The sequence below is a fragment of the Dasypus novemcinctus genome, chromosome 12, assembly GCF_030445035.2.
Source record: "Dasypus novemcinctus isolate mDasNov1 chromosome 12, mDasNov1.1.hap2, whole genome shotgun sequence".
In the NCBI taxonomy this organism is placed as follows: Eukaryota; Metazoa; Chordata; class Mammalia; order Cingulata; family Dasypodidae; genus Dasypus; species Dasypus novemcinctus.
Genome location: NC_080684.1, coordinates 100,946,203 through 100,971,466, shown reverse-complemented (window position 1 = coordinate 100,971,466; position 25,264 = coordinate 100,946,203). Strand labels below are relative to the sequence as shown.

Below are 25,264 nucleotides of genomic sequence, written 5' to 3'. Positions count from 1 at the left end.
CTTATTTGATGGTCACCTTTCTCTGAAGCTTATGAGAAAGGATTTGGATACTAAGAAGTGGGATAATTCTGGGCAGTTCAATGCATTTGCAGAGGAAGTGTTGCAGCTGCGAATACAGAGAATCTGAGTGTCTCTGCAAGAAAACACTGGGCACTTTAGAAGCTTTAGCTGCCCAGCCACCATCAAGTAGAATACAAGCATGAATTGGTCCTGGAAAAGGCAGAATTTAATAAAGATTTATTTTTTAATATCTACTAATAGTAAGCATTTCCTATCTGTCATTGATTCGAAGGCCATATTAAACAAATTACGTAACGTTAAATAAGAAAATTAAAGATAAGTCTAAAATAAACTACACTGGAAAGATTTGTTTTTGGTTGTTGTTTGTTTTGTCTAATGTTGGTTCAGGTAAAAATAAACAATATTTACCCTTCTACTTCACAGTATCATTATGTGTCATAAGAGGTCAAAGACTGCTAACATATCCCCTTACCTGGCTCAATGGTGATTACCATACCAGGCTGTAGAGGAAGGGAACGGGGAATGTCCGGAGTGTCGTGGACATCCATCCCAAGATAATGGCCAACATGATGAGGACAGTATTTTTGGGCAAACTGAAAAAGAGAATTACCAGAGTGCTATGAGAGCAATAACCCCTTATGGGCATGTTGGGCATGTATAAATCATCAAGGTATGTGTTAACACCTTCTCCATGGTTCTGCCACTTAAGTTTAACCTATCCTTGGGCTAATGCTCAATAGACTGGATGAACTTTCACCTCTTGTATGCAATTCCGGCAATAACATTCTAACTAAACTGCATTTCCATTCCCACTATTTAATAATATACTACACACATACTAATTTTGGTGAAGCCAGTACTGACAATGGCAAGTGAAATTCTCTTTTTTGGGGGGATGAGGAGGATAACTATGTTAGAGTAGCTCTCTTTCCCATGTTCACAGATCCCTCTCAGGAAGCCTACTCTGGAGACCCTAAGCATCTCAGTGGTTTATGGAGTAGGCATGAGATAGTAAATAATATCAGTTAATTACAGATTTGTTAGCCCAAGCAGGGGGGACTGATATTGTCTTTTCTAAATAGAAAATAAAAGAGGCCCTGGAAGCCAAAACTTGAAGGTAGGAAATGCCTGATGGTCTGTCTGGCTTGATCACCAAGCATCTTTCTTCAAGGATGAGGTTTTCCAATTTTACTGAACACCATTACATTTTGGGTACAAACCAAATTCACTAAAGATATGGTGGCCCTTGGGCATATAATTTTGTTTTGTTTTGAGGTATTAGGCACTAGGGATTGAACCTGGTACTTTATATGTGGGAACCTGCACTCAACCACCGAGCCACATTGGCTTCCCTGAGTTGGTCCCTTTGTTTATTTATTTTTTTTTTTTAAGGAGGCACTGGGAACCAAACCTGGGACCTCCCATGTGTGAGGCAGGCACTCAATCACTCGAGCCACATCCACTCCCCCATTTAGTTTAAACAATGTCACTAAGAGAACAAACATCCTCCCCTTCAACCTCTTCCTTTTTTGGAATCACCACAAAAGGATTACGAGTTAACCTTTATTTCTTTTTTTGTGTCCTTTTCCACTCGGCATCAGACTTCATTTTATGTTTTCTCAATACTTAGCTAGTTATACAGCAATGAACCAGCAGATACTGCCATCTTCTGGCAGCAATAAGTACTAATTCCTTTGTTTTAATCCAGGTAGATTGACATCATCAAAATAATTAAATCTAAGTACCTTCTGAGTGAGCAATGAATCTCAGCCTTTTGGAGATGAAGAGTCACAAAGACCATTTCTTTTTGGCTTTATATAGGATAAAAACTGAGCAGTATGATATGTGCTTTCGAGAACTGGGGTCAATAGAAGTGAAGTAGTACCTTGAAGGCATTATTTTCCTTACGGTTCTTCACTATTCCCAACTCTTTAAGCTTCTGTCCAATCAGGGTCAACATCATAGTATAGATGGTCTCCAAGCTTGACCCAGGTGAGCAGAGGCTCAGACAAGCTCTCTGGATATCTAGAACAGCTTCATAAAGTTCTGCCTGAGGTGCAGTGAACCTGGGGACAGGAAAACCAAAGAACTTGAATTTGGAATGATCTGATATTACAGGACATTTGCTTCTAGGATTGGTTAGAAAAATCCTAAAGTGATGATGAGGGCATTGTTGATATTTAATAAGCACCAATATATCACTACTGATTATCATGCCCTGGATACTCGATAGGAAGTGCAACAACACCGTCTCTCCTTCCATTGGTCAACTGACACGAGGGGAGTCTAGAAAATGTACCCAGCCATGAATGCAGTCAAAGGCCCAGACCAGCTCACCACCTTTCCTTTCTCATCCCTGATAGTACAGGCCTAACATCTTAAAAGAACATACCCAAAACCCCCACAAGCCTAGGAATCCACTTCTGATAGGGAAAGGGATAAACTAGTCAATACCTTGGCTACTAGTAATTTAATAGCATCTAGGTGTTATAAGAATACCAATTTCTTTTTTTTTTTTAATTTTATTGATTTTGTAAAAATATTACATTAAAAAAAAATTATATGCGGTCCCATTCAACCCCACCACCCCCACCCCACCACTCCCCCCCCAGCAACACTCACTCCCTTCATCATGACACATCCATTGCATTTGGTAAGTACATCTCTGGGCATCTCTGCACCTCATGGTTAATGGTCCGCATCATGGCCCATACTCTCCCACATTCCATCCAGTGGTCCCTGGGAGGATTTACAATGTCCGGTGATTGCCCCTGAAGTACCATCTAGGGCAACTCCAAGTCCCAAAGGCGCCTCCACATCTCATCTCTTCCTGCCATTCCCCATATCCATCAGCCACCATGTCCACTTTTCCCATTCCAATGCTACCTTTTCTCTGTGGGCCTTGGATTGGTTGTGTCCATTGCACCTCTCTGTCAGGAGGAGGCTCAGATTCCACATAGATACTGGATGCAATCCTCCTGCTTTCAGTTGTAGGCACTCTAGGCTCCATGGTGTGGTGGTTTGTCCTTCTTCAACTCCATCTTAGCTGAGTGAGGTGAGTCCAATAAATCAGGTTGTAGGAGCTGGAGTCTGTTGATGCTCAGGGCCTGGCTATCCTATTGTCAGTCCAGAGATTCAAATCCCCTAAATATATCTTAAACCCCAACACCAACTACAATTCCAGTAAAGTAGGATGAAAGTCTTATGAAAAGAGATCCCATCTGAGTCCAGTTCCATCCCGCAGAAACACCAGCTCCAAAGAAGGGCCATCTGACATGGCAGTGAACCCCGTCTGCCATGACCATAGAACCCGTGGGTCTCTTTAGCCCTCAAAGGAACCAACACCTGGGGATTGCATCCATTCCATCTGTCTCCCAGACTCTGCTCAGCTGTGCACAGGGGCAATCCTTCTGACAGCCTCCAGACTCTTTTTTTATAGACTCGTAGCCATATAAACTCATTTCTGCTTTCCATTTCCCCCTTACATTAGGTCAAACAGCATTTTAAGGTCATGTTATTATATGTAGACAGGGATATTCTGCTGATCCGCATTGAATCTTTAATTCAAGGTCATTTTCTAGTTCCATCTTCAGCTGGTATTTGGTAGTGATCCCTCGGTGCCAGGGAGGCTCATCCCCAGGTGTCATGCCCCATGTCCTCCAGAGTGGTACCAATTTTATTATCGAGACGTCTTCCAGGGAATAGGCAGTTCCCTGAAGGTCTCCTCCGCCCAAGCTGAAAGCTCAGGTCTTCTGCCCAAGAATTCTCAGGTCTTCCTTATTTACAAAACCCACCTGCGCAGGTTTTCCTTTGTGTATCGGCTTGCTTCTTCCCCAGGGTCCCGTAAACAATGGTGGGCGGGGCCCCACGAAGTTGGGCGCCACTTGCTTCCGCCGGCGGGGGCGAATCCAGGGACCTGTGGAAAGAAGCAGGGTGGGGCAGGAGTCGAGAGAAGAATGGAGGCAAGACAGGGTTCTGATCAAGCCTCCAAGAATACCAATTTCTTTAGCAGTCTTGGGGAAAAGTGAGAAAAAAAGTGAGCTGGGGTAACATATGATATATATTCTCATACATCAGTAATGTAAATTAAATTAGTACAGCCAATTAAATTAAAGGCCTTAAATATGCTCATATAATTTGAACTTGTAATTCTGCTCTAAGAATCCATCTGCAGAAAATATTTGAAATCCAAAAAAGCTATATGCACAAAAATGTAATATTTTTTATAAGTGCAAAATATTAGCTACAACCTAAATATCCCCTAATAGAGAAATGGTTAAACATGGTAATATAATGTAATAGTATAATGAATGCCTATGTACCCATTTCCCAGGTTGAACCAGTCATGCTTATATTGCCTACAACTGCATCCACGTTCCACACCACCAAAGTATAAAGTAATTGTTTTTTTTACAGTTTTTTCTAACATGATATAGAACATTTCTAGCTGCCCAGAAAGTTTCCTCATGTCTTTTTTTTTTTTTAAAGATTCATTTTTTAATCCCCTCCCCCGCCGTTGTCTGTTCTCTGTGTCTATTTGCTGTGTCTTGTTTCTTTGTCCGCTTCTGTTGTCGTCAGCAGCACGGGAAGTGTCGGCAGCGCCATTCCTGGGCAGGCTGCACTTTCTTTCATTCTGGGTGGCTCTCCTTATGGGCGCACTCCTTTTGCGTGGGGCTCCCCTCCTGTGTGGCAAAGCACTCCTTGCACGCATCAGCACTGCACATGGGCCAGCTCCACACGGGTCAAGGAGGCCTGGGGTTTGAACCGCGGACCTCCCATGTGGTAGACGGTCACCCTAACCACTGGGCCAAGTCCGTTTCCCCTCATGTCTCTTTCTAATCAATACCTCCACCTTCAGAAAGCAAACACGGTTCTCTTAGTTTTGCCTATTAGGTGGTGGAGTTGGCCCAGGGGTTAGAGCGTCCGTCTACCACATGGGAGGTTCGCGGTTCAAACCCCGGGCCTCCTTGACCCGTGTGGAGCTGGACCATGCACAGTGCTGATGCGCGCAAGGAGTGTGCCCTGTAAGGAGAGCTGCCCAGCGTGAAAGAAAGTGCAGCCTGCCCAGGAATGGTGCCACACACATGGAGAACTGACACAACAAGATGACGCAACAAAAAGAAACAAAGATTCCCGTGCCGCTGACAACAACAGAAGCGGACAAAGAAGACGCAGCAAATAGACACAGAGAACAGACAACCGGGGTGGGGGGGAAAGGGGAGAGAAATAAATAAATCTTAAAAAAAAAAAAGATTATAGAAATGGAATCATACAAACTATACTCTTTTGTGTTTGGCTTCCTTTACCAAGCATAATATCTATGCAATTCATCCAGTGTTGCTTTAATCAGTTTATTCATTTTTTTTATCAAATGGGATTCCATTTCATGACTAGATCACGATTTGTGAATTCATTCTTCTGTTGGACATTTAAGTTCTTCCCAGTTTTTGGTTACTTTGAAAAAAATGGCTATGAACATTCTTGCCAAGTCCTTTTCCTGGTCATGTTTTTATTTTTCTTGGATAAACACCTAGAAGTGGAATTGCTGGGACAAAGAGTTGGTATGTGTTTAATTTTGTGAAAAAACTGTCAAAAATTTTCCCAAGGTGTTTTACATTACTATGGCATTTTACATTAATTACTATGAGAGTTCCAACTGCACTGCAACTAGCCAACTCTTGGGATGGTTAATCTTACTAATTTTAGCCATTTTAGTGGATGTGTAGTGGTAACGCATTGTGGTCTAATTTGCATTTTTCCAATTACTAACAATGAATACTTTTCAAGCATGTATTGGCTATTTGTTTTTTTTAAAAAAGATTTTATATTTATTTCTCTCCCCTCCTCACTCCCCCTGTTGTCTGCTGTCTGCATCCATTCGCTGTGTGTTCTGTGTTCGCTTGCATACTTGTCAGTGGCACCGGAAATCTGTCTCTTTTTGTTGTGTCATCAGCTCTCCATGTATGTGGTGTCCCTCCTGGGCAGGCTGCCCTTTTATCGCATGAGGCTGCTGTCCTTACAGGGCACACTCCTTGCACGTGGGGCTCCCCTAAGTGGGGGACACCCCTATGCGGGGGACACCCCTGTGTGGCACAATACTCTTTGCGCACATCAGTACTGCAGGGGGGCAGGCTCGCCACATGGGTCAGGAGGCCCTGAGTTTGAACCTTGGACGCCTCATGTGGTAGGCAGATGCTCTATCAGTTGAGCCAAATCCACTTCCCATGTATTGGGTATTTGTATACACTCCTTTGGGTTCAAGACTTTTTCTGGTGAGATATATGTTTAGCACAAAATTTTTCTGTCTTTGACTTCCCTATTCATTTTCTTAACAGTGTCTTTTGATAAGCAGAACTGAGATAAGGGTTGTGGTTTGCTGTTTCATCCAGCATTCCAATGTCACTTGTTGGAAAGCTTTTCCTTTCCCCAAAGGCTTTGGCACCTTTTCTAAAATCAATTGACTATGTGAGTATTTCTAGAATCTCTATTCCATTCCATTGATTGTTATGCCAATACCACACAGTTGTTTTTTTTTAAAAAAGATTTATTTATTTATTTAATCTCCCCCCGCCCGGTTGTCTGTTCTCTGTGTCTATTTGCTGCGTCTTGTTTCTTTGTTCGCTTCTGTTGTCGTCAGCGGCACAGGAAGTGTGGGCGGCGCCATTCCTGGGCAGGCTGCACTTTCTTTCGCGCTGGGCGGCTCTCCTTATGGGCGCACTCCTTGTGTGTGGGGCTCCCCTACGTGGGGGACACCCCTGCGTGGCACAGCACTCCTTGCGCGCATCAGCACTGGGCATGGGCCAGTTCCACATGGGTCAAGGAGGCCCGGGGTTTGAACCGCGGACCTCCCATGTGGTAGATGGACGCCCTAACCACTGGGCCAAGTCTGCTTCCCCACACAGTCTTGATTACTACAGCTTTATCTTCATAATAAATTTAGGAAGCAGTTTAAATACTTCAGCTGTGTTCTTTTCAAGATTTAGTTATTGTAGGTCTTCTGCATTGCCATACAAGTTTTAGAAATCAATTTATCAATTTCTATAAAAAAAGTTTTGTTCCCTCCCACAACCTGGGTAGGAGAAAACTATGCTGAAGGATACTCTAATTTCTCAGAAGTATGGTCTCCATCCAGGGCTGGGTATGTAGGAACCCATCTGAGGACTTACCTTCCTGATAACCTGGGTACTTACTGCAGGCCTTGGGAGAAAAGAAAAAGAGAAAAACAGAACAAAACAAAAACAACCAAAAAGCAGAAAAAAAGTTTTGGGAATTGTGACAATCTGAATTTGGTGAATTCCCAAAAAAGATCATGTTTTTAATAATGCAATCCATTCCTGTGGGTGTGGGGTCCTTAAATTGGATTATGTAAGTGAGACATGACTCAGGATGGGACTCTGCCCTCTTACTAGAGCTTTATATAAATGGAGACATGCAGAGAGAGGCGCACTTAGAGAAAGGGAAGCTGCCATACTGATCCTGCAAAGAGGCAGGAAAACAGAGAAGCCCTGAGAGACTGAGAGAAGAGTACTGGAAAGAGATAAGCCCGATGTCTGGTTGCCTACAGCTGGGTTCCAGGAGATGGTGAGCCTGGAGCAGGGGGACAGGGACCTTGGCAGAAACAGGCTACCATCTTGCTTCCCTACATGGAAAGACCCCAGCATCACCAGTAGCTGACTCTGGTGAGAAATCATCTCTGCTGATGCCTTGATTTGGACATTTCATGGCCTCAGAACTGTAAGCTTTTACTTTTAAATGAAATGATTTTTTAATAATGGTAAAAGCCAATCCATTTCTGTTACTTTGCATTGGCAGCCCTTTGGCTAACTAAGACAGGGATTATGATTGGGATTACATTCAATCTATAGATTAATTTGGGGAGAAAGGGTTATCTTAATATTTAATCTTCAAACCCATGAATATCAGTAAAGTTTTATTTTTCAGTGTCAAGATTTTGTACATCTTTATTAAATTTATTCCTAAGTATTTTGTTTTTTGATATTACAAATGAAATTCTAAAAATTCCATATTCCAATTGTTTTTTATTAGTATATAGAAAAACACGTTGATGTGTGCATGTTGATTTTGTATTCTGAGATCTGCTAAACTCATTAGTTCTAGTTTTGTTGAATGCTCAGAATTTTATATATAAATGATTATGTCATTGGTGAACAGGGACACTTTTACCCCATCTTTCTCTCATCTTTATAGCTTTTTATTTCTTTTGCTTGTCTTAGTGTCCTAGCTCAGACCACCAGTACAGCAAACAGAGGATAGAAATGGGGAGAATGGGCATTCTTACTTCCAATCTTAAGGGGAAATAAGTGTTCAGTGTTTTGCGATGAATATGGATCAGTTGTAGTTTTTGTAAGTTGGCAAGGGAATTCAATTTCAAGCTTACTCAGAGTTGTTGTTTTTAATATGAAATGTGTTTAAAATTTTGTCAAATGCTTTTTGTATGAATATTGAAATGATGATTTGGTTTTTCTGCTTTATTCTGGAGGATGGATTACAGTGACTTTTAAGTGTTAAACCAACCTTGTATTCCTAGGATAAACCCAAGTTGGTTATACGTTTTAACATATATTGGTTATGTTTTTGTATACTGGTGCATTCAATATTCTAATATTTAGTTAAGAATGCAGTGTCTATGATGTAGTGTCTATGTTCATGAGGAATACTGGTCTATATAAGTTTTTTTTTTCCTAATATCTTTATTCAGGTGTGATATTAGAGTTATGGTGGCCTCATACCATGCTTGGAAACTATTCCTTTTTCCTCTATTTTCTAAAGAGTTTGTATAAGGTTGGTATTCTTTCGCAAAAGTTTGAAAGAATACACCATAAGAATACACATAAACCTGTAGTTTTACATGAAGGATTTTTAAGAAAATTTTTTTTTCTCCCCTGCCCCCTGTGGTTTTTGCTGTCTGTGTCCATTTGCTGTGTGATCTTCTGTGTCTGTTTCTTTTTGTCTTCTTGTCTTCTCTTCTAGGATTTCACTGGGATTCGATCCTGGGGAACTCTGATATGAAGAGAGGTTCCCTGTCAATTGCACCACCTCAGTTCCTGGACTCTGCTGTGCCTCACCTTGACTTTCCCCTTTGTCTCTCTTTTGTTGTGTCATCATCTTGCTGCACTGCAGGCCTGGCTCACCGCACGGGCACACCTTTACCAGGAGGTCCCAGGGGTCGAACCCGGGTCCTCCCATATGGCAGACGTAAGCCCAATCACTTGAGCCACATCTACCTCCCAATCTCCTAATTCTTTTTTTTTTTTTTTAAGCTATAAGGCTACTCAGATTTTCTATTTGATCCTATGTCACAATTTTGTTAAACTGTGTTTCCCAAGAAATTTGTCCATTTCATTTAAATGACTATTTATTGATATACAGTTGTTCGTAATATTATCTTATTATTCTTTTGATATCTATAGGATTTGTAGTAATATCCTGTCCTTCATTTCTGATAATAATTTGTGCTTTTTCTTGCTAGGAACTTTTCAATTTTATTAATATCCATTTGGCTTTGTTAATTTGCTCTACTATTTGTCTCTTTTCTTTTTTCCCCAGTCCCCACACCTCCCACTTTCCCACATTAACAACTTCTTTCATTAGTGTGGTACATTCATTACAATTCATGAACACATTTTGGAGCACTGCCATACAGCATGGATTATAGTTTACATTGCATTTTACACTCGCTCCCACTCCATTCTATAGGTTATGGCAGGATATACAATATCCTGTATCTATCTTTTCAATGTCATTCAGGACAATTCCAAGACCTGAAAATGCCCCTGTATTACACCTATTTTTCCCTCTCCCAGCCTTCAGCTACTCCAGTGGCCACTGTTTCCATATAAATGATAGAATTTCTTCCATCACAGTAAGTCTATAGTAAGTCCACTCTAGTCCATATTTTATTCCCCAATCCTGAGGATTCTGGGATGGTGATGCCCACTCCACCTCTAATTGAGAGGGGGTTTTGATCCCATATGGGTGATGGACAGGACTCTCTTGCTTGCAGTTGTAGACTCTCTTGGTACCTTGGTGTGGTGACTGTCCATCCTCACTTCCTTGTTAACGGTCCTGAGTGAGTCCAGTGAGCTGGAGAGTAGGTGTTGAAACTCCACTGAAGCTCAGGGCCCAGCCGGCACATGGACAGCCCAGAGAGTCAAGTCTCTTGGACATACACCTACCAACTCCAGTACCAACTATAGGTTTAATAAAAGGTACAGACGAAGCATGTGTGGAGAAGTCACAACTGAGTCCAACTCGGGAGCACAAACTCCAAAGTAGGGCCCACTGGCAAGGCACCAAACTCTGGAGCTATCTGCGATGACCATAGGACCTGGTCATTTATCTCTGTAGCCCTCAGAAGCCCCAGTCTCTTTCCTAGTTCACTGACTTCTAATCTTCTTTATTTCCTTTCCTTCTCACTTTGGTTTAATTTGTTCATTGTTTTAGTTTCTTTGGGTAGAAGCTTAAATGACTGACTTTAAGCCCCATTTTTCTTTTTAATATAAGCATTGGAAGCTTTAAATTTCTGCTTTAGCTATATCTCATGCATTTTGATATGTAGTATTTTCATTATCATTCAATATTTAAATACTTGGTAATTATCCTTGTGGTTTCTCCTTTGATACACAAGGCATTACATGTATTTACTAATTGTCAAATATTTGGGGATTAAAAAATATATTGAACATACTCTGAAAGATTTGTCTTTTGAAATTCATTAAGACATGGTATGGCCTTAGTGAATGTTCCATGTGTATCTGAAAATAATGTATGCTCTGCAATTGGTGAATGTATGTTCTACAATTGTCAATACAATCAAGTGGCTAATAAATGTTATTCAGATATTTTATATTTGTCCTGACATTTTTTTGTATAGTTGTCCTATACATTAATAAGTAAGGTGGTTGAAATCCCCTATTATGACTATGGGTTTATTTCTCCCTTTAGTTTTTTTGCTTCATCTATTTTAAATCTCTGTTTTAGGCACATACACATTTATACCTTCCTGATTCCTTTTTATCATTACGCAGTGTTCCTCTTCATCTTTGACAATACTCCTTTATTTTGAAGTCCATTTTGTCTGTATTAATACAGCCACTCTAGTTTTCTTATGAATAGTGTTTTCTTCCTTTCCTTTTTTTTTTAAAGATTTATTTATTTATTTTAATCCCCCCCCCCCACCGGTTGTCCGCTCTCTGTGTCCACTTGCTGCCTCCTGTTTCTTCGTCCGCTTCCGTTGTCGTCAGCGGCACGGGAGTGTGGGCGGCGCCATTCCTGGGCAGGCTGCACCTTCTCACGCGCTGGGCGGCTCTCCCTACGGGGTGCACTCCCTGCGTGTGGGGCTCCCCCACGAGGGGGACACACCTGCGTGGCACAGCACACCCCACGCGCATCAGCACTGCCCGTGGGCCAGCTCCACACGGGTCAAGGAGGCCCGGGGTCTGAACCGCGGACCTCCCACGTGGTAGACAGACGCCCTAACCACTGGGCCAAGTCCATCTCCCTGAATAGTGTTTTCATGGTATGTATTTATCCATCCTTTTACTTTCAACCAGTTTGTGAATAAATATTTAATATTTATTATAAATAATATTAAATAAATAAATATTTATTTAAAAGTGCTTCTTGGGAGTGGATGTGGCTCAAGCTCAGTTGAGTGCCTCCTCCTCACATGGGAGGTCCTGGGTTCAGTTCCCGGTGCCTCCTAAAAACAAACAACAAGCAAACAGACAAAAAAAAACAACTCAGGGGAGCTGATGTGGCTTGGTGGTTGAGCGCCAGGCTTCCCATATACCATGGCCTGAGTTCAATCCTTAGCCTCTGTACCTCAACCAACAAAACAAAACAAAACAAAACAAAATAAAACAAAACAAAATGTGCTTCTTTTGTAAATAAAGTCTTGCTGTTTTATCTAGCCTGACAATCTGTACTTTTCAATTGGAGTGTTTAGTCCATTTATATTTAGTATCATTACCAATGTAATGATTTAGATCTTCCATTTTGCTTTTTTTTTTTTGTCTCATCCTTTTTGTTTTTATGTCTCCTTTACTTTCCTCTTTTGGATTAATAGAAAATTTTTAATCCATTTTATTCCTCTACTGATTTTTTAGCTATACCTGTTTGTAGTATTTTTTAGTGGATGCTCTAGGGAATACAATATGAAACTTTAACTTACTTGCTTGGAGTTGATACTGTACAACTTTATAGAGAATACAGGAGCCTCGGAAAGGTCTAGCTCTACTTAGGCTCTCTATTCTTTGTGCTACTGCTGACATACATATTATACCTATATACTTTATGACACAACAGAGTGCTATAATTTTTGTTTTAAACAATCACATATCTTTTAAATAAATTAGAGAAGAAAAAAGATTTACAATTATGGCGATTAGCCTTCTTTCCTCTAGATTCAAGTTACCATCTTACAATTTTCCTTTAGTCTGAAGAAATTTTTTAGTATTTGTGGTGTAGTTCTGCTGACATCACACTCTCAATTTTGTTTATCAGAAAATGCCATCACTTAAGGATGATTCTTTCTCTAAATATAAAATCTGGGATGACTTTATTTTATTATTATTACTTTATTTTTTTGAGGTACTGGGGGCCAGGGATTGAACCTGGGACCTTGTACATGGGAAGCTGGCACTTAACCACTGAGCCATACCGGCTTTCCTAAGTTGTTTTTTTTGTTTGTGTAGCTTTGTTGCTTTTTTGTTTTTGTTTTTTTCAGGAGGCACTGGGATCCGAACCCAGGACCTCCCATGTGGGAAGTGAGTGCTCAATGGCTTGACCCACAGCTGGTCCCTGGGCTGGCTTTAAAGATATCCTTTCACTGCCTTCTGGCCTCCACTGTTTCTCAGGAGGTAAATTATTAATCCTATTGTTCCTCTATATGTAGTGCATTTGTGTGTGTGTGGCTGTTTTCAAGATTTTTCTTTAAGAATTCAGGGGAAACAGACTTGGCCCAGTGGTTAGGGTGTCCGTCTACCACATGGGAGGTCCGCGGTTCAAACCCCGGGCCTCCTTGACCTGTGTGGAGCTGGCCCATGTTCAGTGCTGATGTGTGCAAGGAGTGCCACCCCACGCAGGGGTGACCCCGTGTAGGGGAGCCCCACACGCAAGGAGTGTGCCCGTAAGGAGAGCCGCCCAGTATGAAAGAAAGTGCAGCCTGCCCAAGAATGGCGCCGCCCACACTTCCCGTGCTGCTGACGACAACAGAAGCAGACAAAGAAACAAGACACAGCAAATAGACACAGAGAACAGACAACCGGGGGGGTGGGGGGGGGGGTGGGAATTAAATAAATAAATCTTAAAAAAAAAAAAAAAAGAATTCAGCAGCTTGACTAAGATGTATCTAGGCATGGTTTTCATTGTATTTATCCTCTCCATGGTATATAAGTTTTTTTCACCAAATTTGTAAAGTTTTTGGCCATAACTTTTTCAAATGTTTTATCTGTCCCATTCTCTCTCTTTTCAACTTCTGAGACTTGAATTAGATGTAAATTAGATTCCTTGAAAATGTCTCATAAAGATGTCTCTTGAGGCTTTGTTCATTTTTCTAAAATACATTTCTTTTCTTAAGATTGGATAATTTCTATCTTCTAATACTAAATCCTCTGTTGTCGTCAATCTGCTGTTAAGTCCATTCACTAAACTGTGCATTCCAGTTGTACTTTTCACCTTTAGAACATCCTTTTTTTTTTTTTTTTTTTTACAATTTTAATTGTAAAACAAAACAAAAATAGAGAAAGCCAGGCAAATTAAATATCTACCTTATGAAAGGCATGCATGAGTCAGGTAAAAAAAATAGAATTTGGTCAACTATTGCAAAAACCCATTCTGTGTGTCCCAATATAATTAATATCCTCCCCAATAATAAACTATTATCCTGATTTTTATTGTAATCACTTCTTTGTGGTTTATTTATTTTTATGATTACAGAAGTTGTGGGTTTACAGAAAATCATGTAGAAAATATAGAGTTCCCATACACTACCTATTATTAACACCTTGCATTGGTGTGGTACATTTGTTATAAGTGATGACAGCACATTTTTTATAATTGTACAATTAACCATAGTCCATGGATAACTTAGGGTTCAGTTTGTGTTGTTTGTCTTGTTTTTTCCCCCTGTGTGCATTTATCATTTTTATTGATATAAATAAAATATCATAAAATTCTCCCTTTGAAGGTATACAATTCAGTGGTTTTAGTGTTTTCTCTACGTTGTGAAACAATCACCACTATCTAATTCTAAAACATTTTTATCACTGCAGAAAGAATTCATTAGCAGTTCACTTCCATTCCTTGTGTGATTTATTTGTATGCATGTCATTTCAAGTAGTCTTACTTTTTGTTCAGTTAAATTTTATCCTAACCTAAATTCTTATGTACACAATGTTGGAAAACGAATTCCTATTCTGCCCACAGCTCACCCCCCTGAAAGAAACAATTGCCCAAATATGCAACAACTTCCCACTCGTTATGTTCCTTTTTAGTTCTAAAAGATTTTGATGTTTGCCACCTATTGCCATCAATACACCTGGGCCAGGCTTTGAACTAATGGGCAGCAGATGGATGTTAAGTCCAGTGGCTCAGGGTTCTTCCTAATAGCCTCCCTTCAGGTTCTTCTTGGCCTTGGTTGTAAAGCAACTCCATAAGGCCTCAAACTCTTGGGTGCAGAGGTCTTTCCTCAGGCAGCCACCTGGGCCATGGAGGCTTGCATGTACATGCCATACCCAACAGCCTTGGTCACGCAGGTTGCTAAGTGTTTAGGGAAGGCATGAAGATGGCTTTGCACAAGACTGCATACTCTTCCATTCACTGATATGAGCAATGACTTCCAATGTTGAAGGGTAATGCCATGTTGGCATTACTTGTGTTTTAAAAGATATTTTAATCAACCAAAATGCATCCCAAGACAATTTTCTTCCTGCTCAATTTAAATAAATTTGATATACCTTTTAAGACTCTCACTCTTTTTGGCTGTGTATCTTTTAATTTTCTTTTAGTCAACAGGTTCTTCCTGTATCTCTTTTTATTTCTTTATGATTTATTCATTATAAGATTCTAGGCCGAACCTTCTGGTTAACCATGATGGGGCATAGGATACTCCAGGGTTCCCTTCCCCCACAAAATTTTTGATTAGCAAAAATTTCTAGAGTCATATTTCTCAGAGGTCTAGAAAACAGTAAAAGGATTGTACTAACAAGGTAAGTAGAGCACCAATCAAAAAACGGAAGCTTAAAACAGGTAGGAGAAGGTCCTGGCTCCCTTTTTAGCCTCTCTTCCACTCCTTTCCCAGCACTGTGTGGAGCTGGCATGCACTCTGTATGGGTCCCTAGCCCTATGTGCATACTGGGGTGCCTATATATTAGGCCACTCTAAAGGGTGGCAGCATGAAAGGAAGGGTTCCTGTGAACTCTTCTCAGGTTCATCCTCCCAGATGCCCTTCAGCTTGCACAAAACTAAAGCAGTATAAGAAACCATTAGGCTGAAGTGGCCTGGGGAAAAGGATTACCAACTTTAAAATATACAACAGCACATCCTGGAGGGGGAAAACTCTATTTCAAAAAGAACAGAGGGGGCATTCAAATTCAAGTGTCCAGCAACAGATGAAGGGATAAATAAAATGTGGTGTATATATACAATGGAATATTATTTGGGTGTAAAAAGGAATGAAGTTTTAATGCATGCAACAACATGGATGAACCTTGAAGATATCTTGCTGATACAAAGGACAAACATTTTATGAATTCAGTTACATGAAATAGAATAAGCAAATTCATAAAGTCAGAAACTAGAATACAGGTTATCAGGGGCAGGAGGGGTGGGGAATGGGGAATTAATGCTTAAGGGTAGAGAGGTTCTGTTTGGGTTGATAGGAAAGTTTTGATAATGAATAGTGGTGATGGTAGCATAACATTGTGAATTAATACCACTTTACTGTCTAATTGAGAGTAGACAAAATGGAAATTTTATGTTGTATATATGCTACTAGAATAAAACAAAAAGCCCTCATAGAACAGCATAATACAAAGTGAAAAACCTTAAACTATGGACTATAACTAATAGTACAATTATAATAATATTATTTCATTAATGATGAAAAATACTAATGCCATCCAATAGAGGGAACTGTATCCCTCGAGAGAAAGGGTGGCTCCCAGGGCATTGGGGCAGTTGAGCAAGTTAGGCCCTGAACACTATTCCATCTATCTCTGGAAGTGGCTCCTCAGGAAACGGAGGTTGGCTATCACTGAGGGCACCAAGGTGGAAGGGAAAATGGAAGTTAAATGTGTGGAACCAAAGTAAATGGGGGGTAAGAGAGGAGTTTCTTGAGAGTACACAAAGATGGATATAAAACATGTAATATTACACCATAACATATAGGAGATGACAGACTGATAATGTAAACCATAATGTAAAACATAGGATAACTAAAAATGTAAAGAACTGTGTATCCTAAAATATGCACCATAATGTAAGCACAGATGTCACCTTGTTAGAAAGCTAATGTCTCAGACTCTGTACATCACTTTAAGTAAATATGATATGAATAGGGCGTAAGAGTATCACTGTGGAAGGGAAAAGGTTTTCTGGTGGATGTGTGGGAGTGCTGTATATTATATATATACATTGCTGTGGTCTAGGACTCCTGTGAAGAAAAGCTGAATAATTAGGGGGGGGGGAAAAAAAAAAAAAGAAAAAAAAAGAAAAAAATAGGATGTGGAATTTTTTCAAGTCAGCATTCTTTATCTAAGTTCTTTATCTAACTTTATCCAAGTTCTTTATCTATCCTTTAAACTCATCGCTATATGCCATTCCCTAGTAAGGGACCATGACATTATATTGGGCTTCAAATTTCGGGGAGTTCTGGATCACAGAGTGTTTCAACAATGGCAATGGAGGGATACTGGTATGGGATACCAATGACAGGTGATATATGACTGACAGGGAGCTGTACAGAACATATGTCCAGGGTGCATGGTAATGTTTGGATATACTCATAGTGGCAACAATTAAAAACCACAGTAGGGGGGGTACTGGGTTCCTGGCCAGTGGTGCTCTGTCGTGGTCCCTAGGGGAGCAGCGACAGTCTCCCAGGTACAGTGGTGGGGACCGGGAGGGAGTGAGGGTTCAACAGTGAGCCCCAGATGCTAATGACTATGCTTGTGAGCTGATAAACCCAAAATAAGAACAAGGCCTAGAGCAACTTTGTGCCTGGGAATTTCCTTCTGTCAGCCTTCATGTTACTCAAATGTGGCCAGTCTCGAAGCCAAACTCAGCATGTAAATGCAATGCCTTCCCCCCAGCGCGGGACATGACACCCGGGGATGAGCCTCCCTGGCAACGAGGGACCACTATCAACTACCAACTGATGATGCAACTGGAAAATGACCTTATACGGAAGGTTCAATGCGGATCAGCAGAATATCCATGTCTACATAAAATAACATGACTTTAAAATGCTGTTTGACCTAAAGTAAGGGGGAAATGGAAAGGAGAAATGAGTTTATATGGCTACGAGTTTCTAAAAAAGAGTCTGGAGGCTGGCAGAAGGTTTGCCCTCATGCACAACTGAGCAGAGTCAGAGAGACAGATAAAGCAGATACAACCCCCAGATATTGGTTCCTTTGAGGGCTAAAGAGACCCATGGGAGTTATGGTCATGGCCGATGGGGTTAACTGCCAGGGCAGATGGCCCCTCTTTGGAAATGGTGTTTATGTGTGATGAATCTGGACTCAGATGGGATCTCCCTTCATAAGACTTTCATGCTAATGTGCTGGAGGTGCAGTTAATGTTGGGGTTTAAGATATATTTAGGGGATTTGAATCTCTGGACTGACAATGTGATAGCCAGATCCTGAGCCTCAACAGACTCCAGCACCTACAATCTGATTTATTGGACTTACCACACTCAGCTAAGATGGAGTTGAAGAAGGACAACCACCACACCATGGAGCCTAGAGTGATTACAACTGAAAATGGGAGGATTGCATCCAGCATCCAGGTGGAATCTGAGCCTCCTCTTGACATAGAGGTGCAATGGACACAACCAATCCAATGTCCACATAGAAGAGGTGGCATTGGATTGGGAAAAGTGGACATAATGGACAAAGGGTATGGGGAAAGGCAGGAAGAGATGAGAGGTGGAGGCGTCTTCGGGACATGGAGCTGCCCTGGATGGTGCTTCAGAGGTAATCACCAGACATTGTAAATCCTCACAGGGCCCACCTGATGGAATAGAGGAGAGTATGGGCCATGATGTGAACCAATGTATATGAGGTGCAGAGGTGCCCAAAGATGTACTTACCAAATCCAATGGATGTGTCATGATGATGGGAACGAGTGTTGTTGGGGGGGGGGGAGAGGGGGGGTGGGGGGGTGGGGTTGAATGGGACCTCACATACATATTTTTAATGTAATATTATTACAAAGTCAATAAAAAATAAAAAAATAAAAAAAATGATGAAAAATGTACTATACTAATGCAAACTGTTAATGGGGTGAGGTATATGCGAACGTTGTACTCTGCATAATTTTTCTGTAAACTTTAACTGCTCTTAAAAAAAAAAAAAAAAAAAAAAATCCAGGGTATGCAACATACAGAGTTTACCAGAATTTGGATTTTGCTAACTGCATACCCTTGGTGCAGTTCAACATGTCCCTTTGACTTTTTTATTTCCTGTAAGTTGATTGCTGGATCCAGAGACTGGATGGGACTCAGGTTCAATCCGTTTAGCAAGTAGTACTTGGCAAAATGATAGGAGGCACTAATGTCTTTTTGTGATCTTAGTAGCCACTAAAGTTTAGTACTAACATCTATTCATTTGTGGGGGTTGCAAAATGGCAAATTCCTAATTCTATAATTTCTTTTCATTTATTTCTTAGAAGATCTTTAAGGAGATACTTCCCCTCATGAATTTGGCTATCCAGTTGTATAGTCTATATAATAAAGGTAAGATATTAAGAAAAGATATTCTTTCCTTTTATTCACAAATTTCAACAAAATGAATTGGTTCCCATCATCCTCAAAAGATGGTCAATAGTTTTTCTTTTAATAATACCATTATGAACTCATGGATTTAATTTAAAGTTGGCAGGTTTAAATCCAATACAATTATTATCATTATTGAAGCACAAATTGTCCCATCTTTGACCTGTGGACCCTCTTCAAGTTGATTCCTGTGCCTTTCTGACATACCCTTAGTAGCCTTTAATGATGTTCTTAGTATTTGGTACTTTAAGATGTTCCAGGCTCATCTTATAAATTTCCTGACCTAGACCTGGAATCAGCCAATTCTTTAAGAAGCTCTCATTTCTTTTAGTGAGAATTTGGATTTCAATATAATCTGGGTACTAGGAATGTTCACAACTACTAAATTGGTCATTGTTTTTAGGCTTTTCCATAGACAGAAATAGGGAGAGGAAAAAAATACATATAAAGAAAAAAATGTCATGAGCTCACGTTGATACTTTCATTTCAAATTTGAGACTATAAAAGTTTTACTTAACCCATTACTATTTCATTTGTTACATTCTTTCTTCCACACCACGAATCCTGATTCCCAAGGACGCATGGGGAAGCAAACTTGGCCCAGTGGATAGGATTCCCAAGGACACATGGGGAAGCGAACTTGGCCCAGTGGATAGGAGGTCCTCCTTGACCCGTGTGGAGCTGGCCCACACGCAGTGCTGATGCGTGCAAGGAGTGCCCTGCCAGGCAGGAGTGTCCCCCGTGTAGGGGAGCCCCATGTGCAAGGAGTGCACCCCGTAAGGAGAGTCGCCCAGTGCGAAAGAAAGTGCAGCCTGCCCAAGAATGGCACCGCACACATGGAGAGCTGACACAACAAGATGATGCAACAAAAAGAGACACAGATTCCCGGTGCTGCTGATAAGGATAGAAGTGGTCACAGAAGAACACACAGCGAATGGACACAGAGAGCAGACAACTGGGGGGGGGGGGAGAGGGGAAATAAATAATAAAATAAAAAATAAATCTTTAAAAAAAAAGGACACAGGTATGACAGAATTAAAACATCTCATAATTACTCATTTTTTAATCCCATACTATACACACATCTTCAGAATACAAATACAAATACTACAACTAATAAGATCACTGAAAACAATGAGTTTTTTTGCATATGCCATTCCAACTCTCCCCCATTATTAAAAATAGTTGTACTATTCTACATTATCAAAGCATACAGTCATTATATACTATAGGTGCTTCCTTTAGTTCTGTAATTAAATGAATTTTGTATGCATACCACTAGTCCTTAGATCAACGTATCTTTATTCATTTTAGTCACCTGAAGCTCATACTTTACCTGCATTTTCCAATATGTACCCACTAGCTACATGTGACTATTTTTTTTTAAAAGGATGTATGGGGATTGAATCCAGGACCTTGTACATGGGAGACGCAGGCACTCAACCACTGAGCTACATCCACTGCCCCCAAACCCCAATGAGAGTTGTTTTTTTTATGCTTTGTTTTTAGGAGGCACCGCGGATTGAACCCGGGACTTTGTACATGGGAAGCAGGTACTCAACCACTGAGCTACATCCATGCTGCAATGAGAGTTGTTTTTTTTCATTTGTTTTGTTTTTAGGAGGTACTGGGGATCAAACCTAGGACCTCATATATGGGAAAGAGACACTCAATCACTTGATTTACATCTGCTCCCCTACATGTGACTACTGAGCACCTGAAATGTGGCTAGTGCAACTGAAGAATTTTTATATCTGACTCAACTTTAATTAATTTAAATTTAAACAGCCACAGGTGCCTAGCTATTATCATGTCGGACAGCAAAGCTATAGAAGACTGCCCATGAAGGACCATGGGAATAATATTCCTTAAGTTCTTACATGTTAAGAATAATTTGTCTGTGCTCTGTATACATGAAAATCGGTTTTGCTGCATATAAAATCTTTGGCTCCCATTTTCTTTTCTTTTCTTTTTTTTGTTTCTCTCCCCTCCCCCCCCCACTTGTCTGTTCTCTGTGTCCATTTGCTGCATGTTCTTCTTTTGTTATCAGCAGCATGGGAATCTGGGTTTCTTTTTGTTGCACCATCTTGCTGTGTCATCCGTGTGTGCAGTGCCATTCCTGGGCAGGCTGCACTTTCTTTCGCGCTAGGCGGCTCTCCTTATGGGGTGCACTCCTTGCACGTGGGGCTCCCCTATGTGGGAGCACCCCTGTGTGGCACGGCACTCCTTGGGTGCATCAGCACTGTGCGTGGGCCAGCTCCACACAGGTCAAGGAGGCCTGGGGTTTGAACCGCAGACCTCCCATGTGGTAGACGGACTCCCTATCCCCTGGGCCAAGTCCGCTTCCCATTTTCTTTTCTTGAGTTATCTTCAATATGTTATTCTATTTTCTTCAGGCATAAAACACTGCTTTTGAAAAGTTTGATGATAATCTAAATTACCTTCCCTTATAAATCTTGTGTGTTTTTCTAGACCCCCAAAGAAATTTTTCTTTTTCTTTCAGGTTCAGAATTTTATTAGAATATATCTTCGTGTTACTTGTTAGGGGTTGATATTCTCCAGGTATGATAAACTCTTTCAAAGGCAACTTCAAATCCTTTTTATTTTGGGAAATTTTAAGTGAATTATAGTTTTCAATATTTGTTCTGTTGCCTTGCTTTGTTTTCTTCTTCAGGGCCTCCTATTACCTTTGTGTTTTAATTTTTTTTTGCCTATTTTTGATATTTACCATTTTTTCTGCAATCCTTTCGGTTTTTTAAAAAGTTTTCTTCTTTTTCTATTTCTTATAAGGCTACATCTATAATTGCTATTGTATATTTTTTCAGTATTCATTTATTTTCTTTTTTAGGAGGTACCGGGGATTGAACTCTGGACCTTGTACATGGGGAGCAGGTACTCAACCACTCAACAACTGAGCTACACACCTGCTTCCACTGTCTTCATTTCTGAAATTGTTTTTATTTCTAATTCTTTCCTGAGTTTTGTCACCTAATTTCTAAGATGTTCTAATTTTGATTTGATGGTCTTTTATGTCTTGAATCAGAATCATTAAATATGATTTTTCTTAGCTAGTTTTAAAATTGCAGGTCTCTGTTTTGATCAATTTTGTGGCCATGTTTTCTAGCATGCTTTTTATTATCTGCAGGGTATTATTCTGTTCCTTATTCTCTTTTTGCTTATAACATTTATAACATTTTATGAGATTTAACCTTGACAGCTCTTCTACTGCTCATTTTTATTTGAAATTAGTTTTCCAGAACTTTTAAAATAAGGAAAGATTTTTACTTCACTGAGCTCTGTTTTGCTGTTTTTGTGTAGTGCTAAAAAATATGGTGACTTGCTTTATGAGCTTTCCTGGCTCTGTTCCTCATCCCCACTTTGATTCCTTTTTCCTTTTTCCTTCTTCCAAGTCCCTAACTTGCTCAATTTTTATTCTAATTTCAGCCATTCTTAGGCAGGCTGCACTTTCTTTCATGTCCTAGAAGGGAGCCCAGCACCCTCAAACCTTCTTACAGGGGGGCAATGGAGTGGCAAATCCCTTCTATTTTCAGGTTGTGTTCTCAAATTGGCCCAATGTCCATTCCATTGAATACCTTGGTTATTTTATCTTTCTCCTGTTCCCCCCACCCCACTGCTTCTTTCTTCCTTCCACATGGATATTGATACCATGCAGGCCTTGTAGCTGTTCATTGCCACTAACTTTTTATAATTTGAGGGTTGTGGTGATACCATATCACCTAGTTTTTGGTTTTGCTATCTGATTGCTCTATTTTTATTTGGAAGTTTGGAGAAACTGAAAATCTACGCTGCAGCTACAATCTTCCCAGAATCCCTTGATCTCTCTATTTCTCACTGAAATTCTCCATGTGTTACTTCAGTATGCTTCTATCTTCTTTTAATTCCTTGAACATCTCTATAATAGCTGATTTAAAGTTCTTTTTTGCTAATTGGAACATGAGGGCTGTCCCAGGGTTGGTTTCTCTTGATGGTGTTTGTTTTTGATTATGGGTCACATTTTCCTGTTTCTTCTCATGTCTAATGATTTTTTAACTGAGTACTGGAAATTATGAATGATAAAATGTATCGAGTATAGATTCTGTTTTTTTGAAGTGTGTGGTTTTTTTTTATTAACTTGGCTGGACTAAACTGCAAACTTAGCTCCAGGCAGGTACCAACTAAAATCTCTGCTCAGTTTATTCAGCTTCCAAATTCTAGCATTTTGCTGGGCTTCTTGGGGACTCCCTCCCAGCATACAGTTTAGTGGTCAGCCAAGGATTTGGAAATATTTTCTATGAAGGTTGTGGGACTCATCCCTCTCTTCCACGATTTCTCCCCATCTTTTTGGCTGTTCTGCCAAAACCTAACTCTATCCTCTGATGCCTAAAGCCAAAAACGTTGTGGCTTTCTGCTGCCAGAGCTGAGTGGATTGGTGAGTGCCCTTAAGGCAAAAAGCCCTAACTACTTATATCTAACCTATTATAGTTCTTCTTTTAAGAGTAAACATGTATTCCCTGTTTATAGAAGCTCCCCAATACCTCTGAATAGTTGTTTTTAATATTTTGTCCAGATTTTATAATTATTATCTATGGAGGACTAATCCAACCAAGCTCCTCTATCATAATCCAAATATTACTTTGTAATCAGAAAAAAAAATCTTCAAACTGATTTAAAAAAAAGTGTGTGTGTGTGTTAGTTGGGTTTTTTGAGGTGCCTGATTCTGTGAGATGATGAATAAAAGAGTTTTGGAAAAGACTGGATTTTGAAAAGGTAGTTAAAGGGAACCTGTATATTTCTTTAGTCATTTATCCTACATATATTCATATTCCAACCCACTCCTAAGAAGTGGTGGGACATGTCCCTCTGTAGAAGCCCTACCTGCCATTAACAGGCCAGGTGCGGGTGATGTCACTCACATAGCAGGAAGACTCACAACCACCATCCAGTAGCACCATTTCCCCATCCTGGAACAAAAGGAAGATAGGTTAAAGAAAATTCTTTCTTCTAACCCAATCTCTTTGTATCCTTCATTAAAACAAAGTTCTAATATAGAGGAGACTAATCTTTGGTTCCTTTTCATTAGAAATGACATTTAAACTTTTCAAATAAATTCACATTGGCTTGAGAAAGTTGGTATTGGGAGAGGATTATGGTAAGATGATGCAGTAAGTTCCAGCAATCAATCCCTCCATCAAAATAACTACTGAACTAGTAGGAACTGTCTGATTAAACTATTTTTTAAACTCTAGACTCTAGTGGAACACTGAGCAGCATCCAGGAAAGAGCTGGAGAAAGAAGCTGGTAATCTGCATAAACATTGGTGCAGTAGGAAGAAAACATCTTTAGGACCTGGTAGTAGGCAATGGATTTTTAGATTTTATACCAAAAGCACAAGCAACGAAAGAAAAAAAAAATAGATAAAATAGACTTCATAAAAATTAAAAACTTCTGTCTATCAAAGGATATCATCAAGAAAGTGAAAAGACAACCTACAGAATGGGAGAAAATATTTGGAAACCATATATATGATAAGGGTTTAATAACCAAAAAATAAAAAGAACTCTTATAACTCACAACGAAAAGACAAAATGGGTCAAAGATTTAAAAAGGCATTTTGAGAGAAGACTCAAATGGCCAATAAGTATATTAAAAGATGCTCAACATCATTAGCTATTACAGAAATGCAAATTAAAACTACAGTGAGATATCATTTCACACCAAGTAGGATGGCTATCATTTAAAAACTGAAAATCATAGGTGTTGATGAGGATGTGGAGAAACAGGAACCCTTGTATATTGTTGGCAAGAATGTAAAATGGTGCAGCCACTGTGGAAAACAGTTTGGCAGTTCCTCAGAGAGCTGACTAGAATTACCTTATCACCCAAGTCACTGTGAGTGAGAGTTAGCAGGAACAACAAATACTAAATTTAGAATTTCCTGGGACATCAGGCAATATAATTATCAGGCATTGAATAGCTATGTATGAAGTGTTTAAAGGGATAAAGAATGGAATCACAAGATGAGCAAGGAATTAAGACACAATCTAGAATAGCTATGTAGATTTGAAAGGAACCAAAGTGAAATAAAAAACAAAGCTGAAATAAAACAACCAGTAGATAGTTTAAGTAGCAGATCAGATAGTTGAAGAGGAAATTGTTTCATAAAAGACAGATCACCTAGAATATAACAGAGAGAGGCAAGGCAAAGGTACATAAAAAAGAAAGTTAG

The 25,264-nt window shown here is 40.0% G+C and overlaps 1 protein-coding gene across 4 annotated transcripts in view; it reads right to left on the bottom strand.

The window, feature by feature from the left end:
• The window catches only part of XPNPEP3 (X-prolyl aminopeptidase 3), a 109,433-nt gene that overhangs the window by 6,626 nt on the left and 77,543 nt on the right, over positions 1-25,264 (bottom strand). For all 4 annotated transcript variants that reach the window (XM_004484162.3, XM_004484160.3, XM_071218718.1 and 1 more), the window contains 3 exons: positions 23,914-23,999; positions 1,907-2,087; positions 494-614 (listed from right to left, as the gene is read on the bottom strand). In XM_004484162.3, the coding sequence (XP_004484219.2) occupies positions 494-614; positions 1,907-2,087; positions 23,914-23,999 (388 nt within the window). The remainder of the gene's footprint in view (positions 1-493; positions 615-1,906; positions 2,088-23,913; positions 24,000-25,264) is intronic.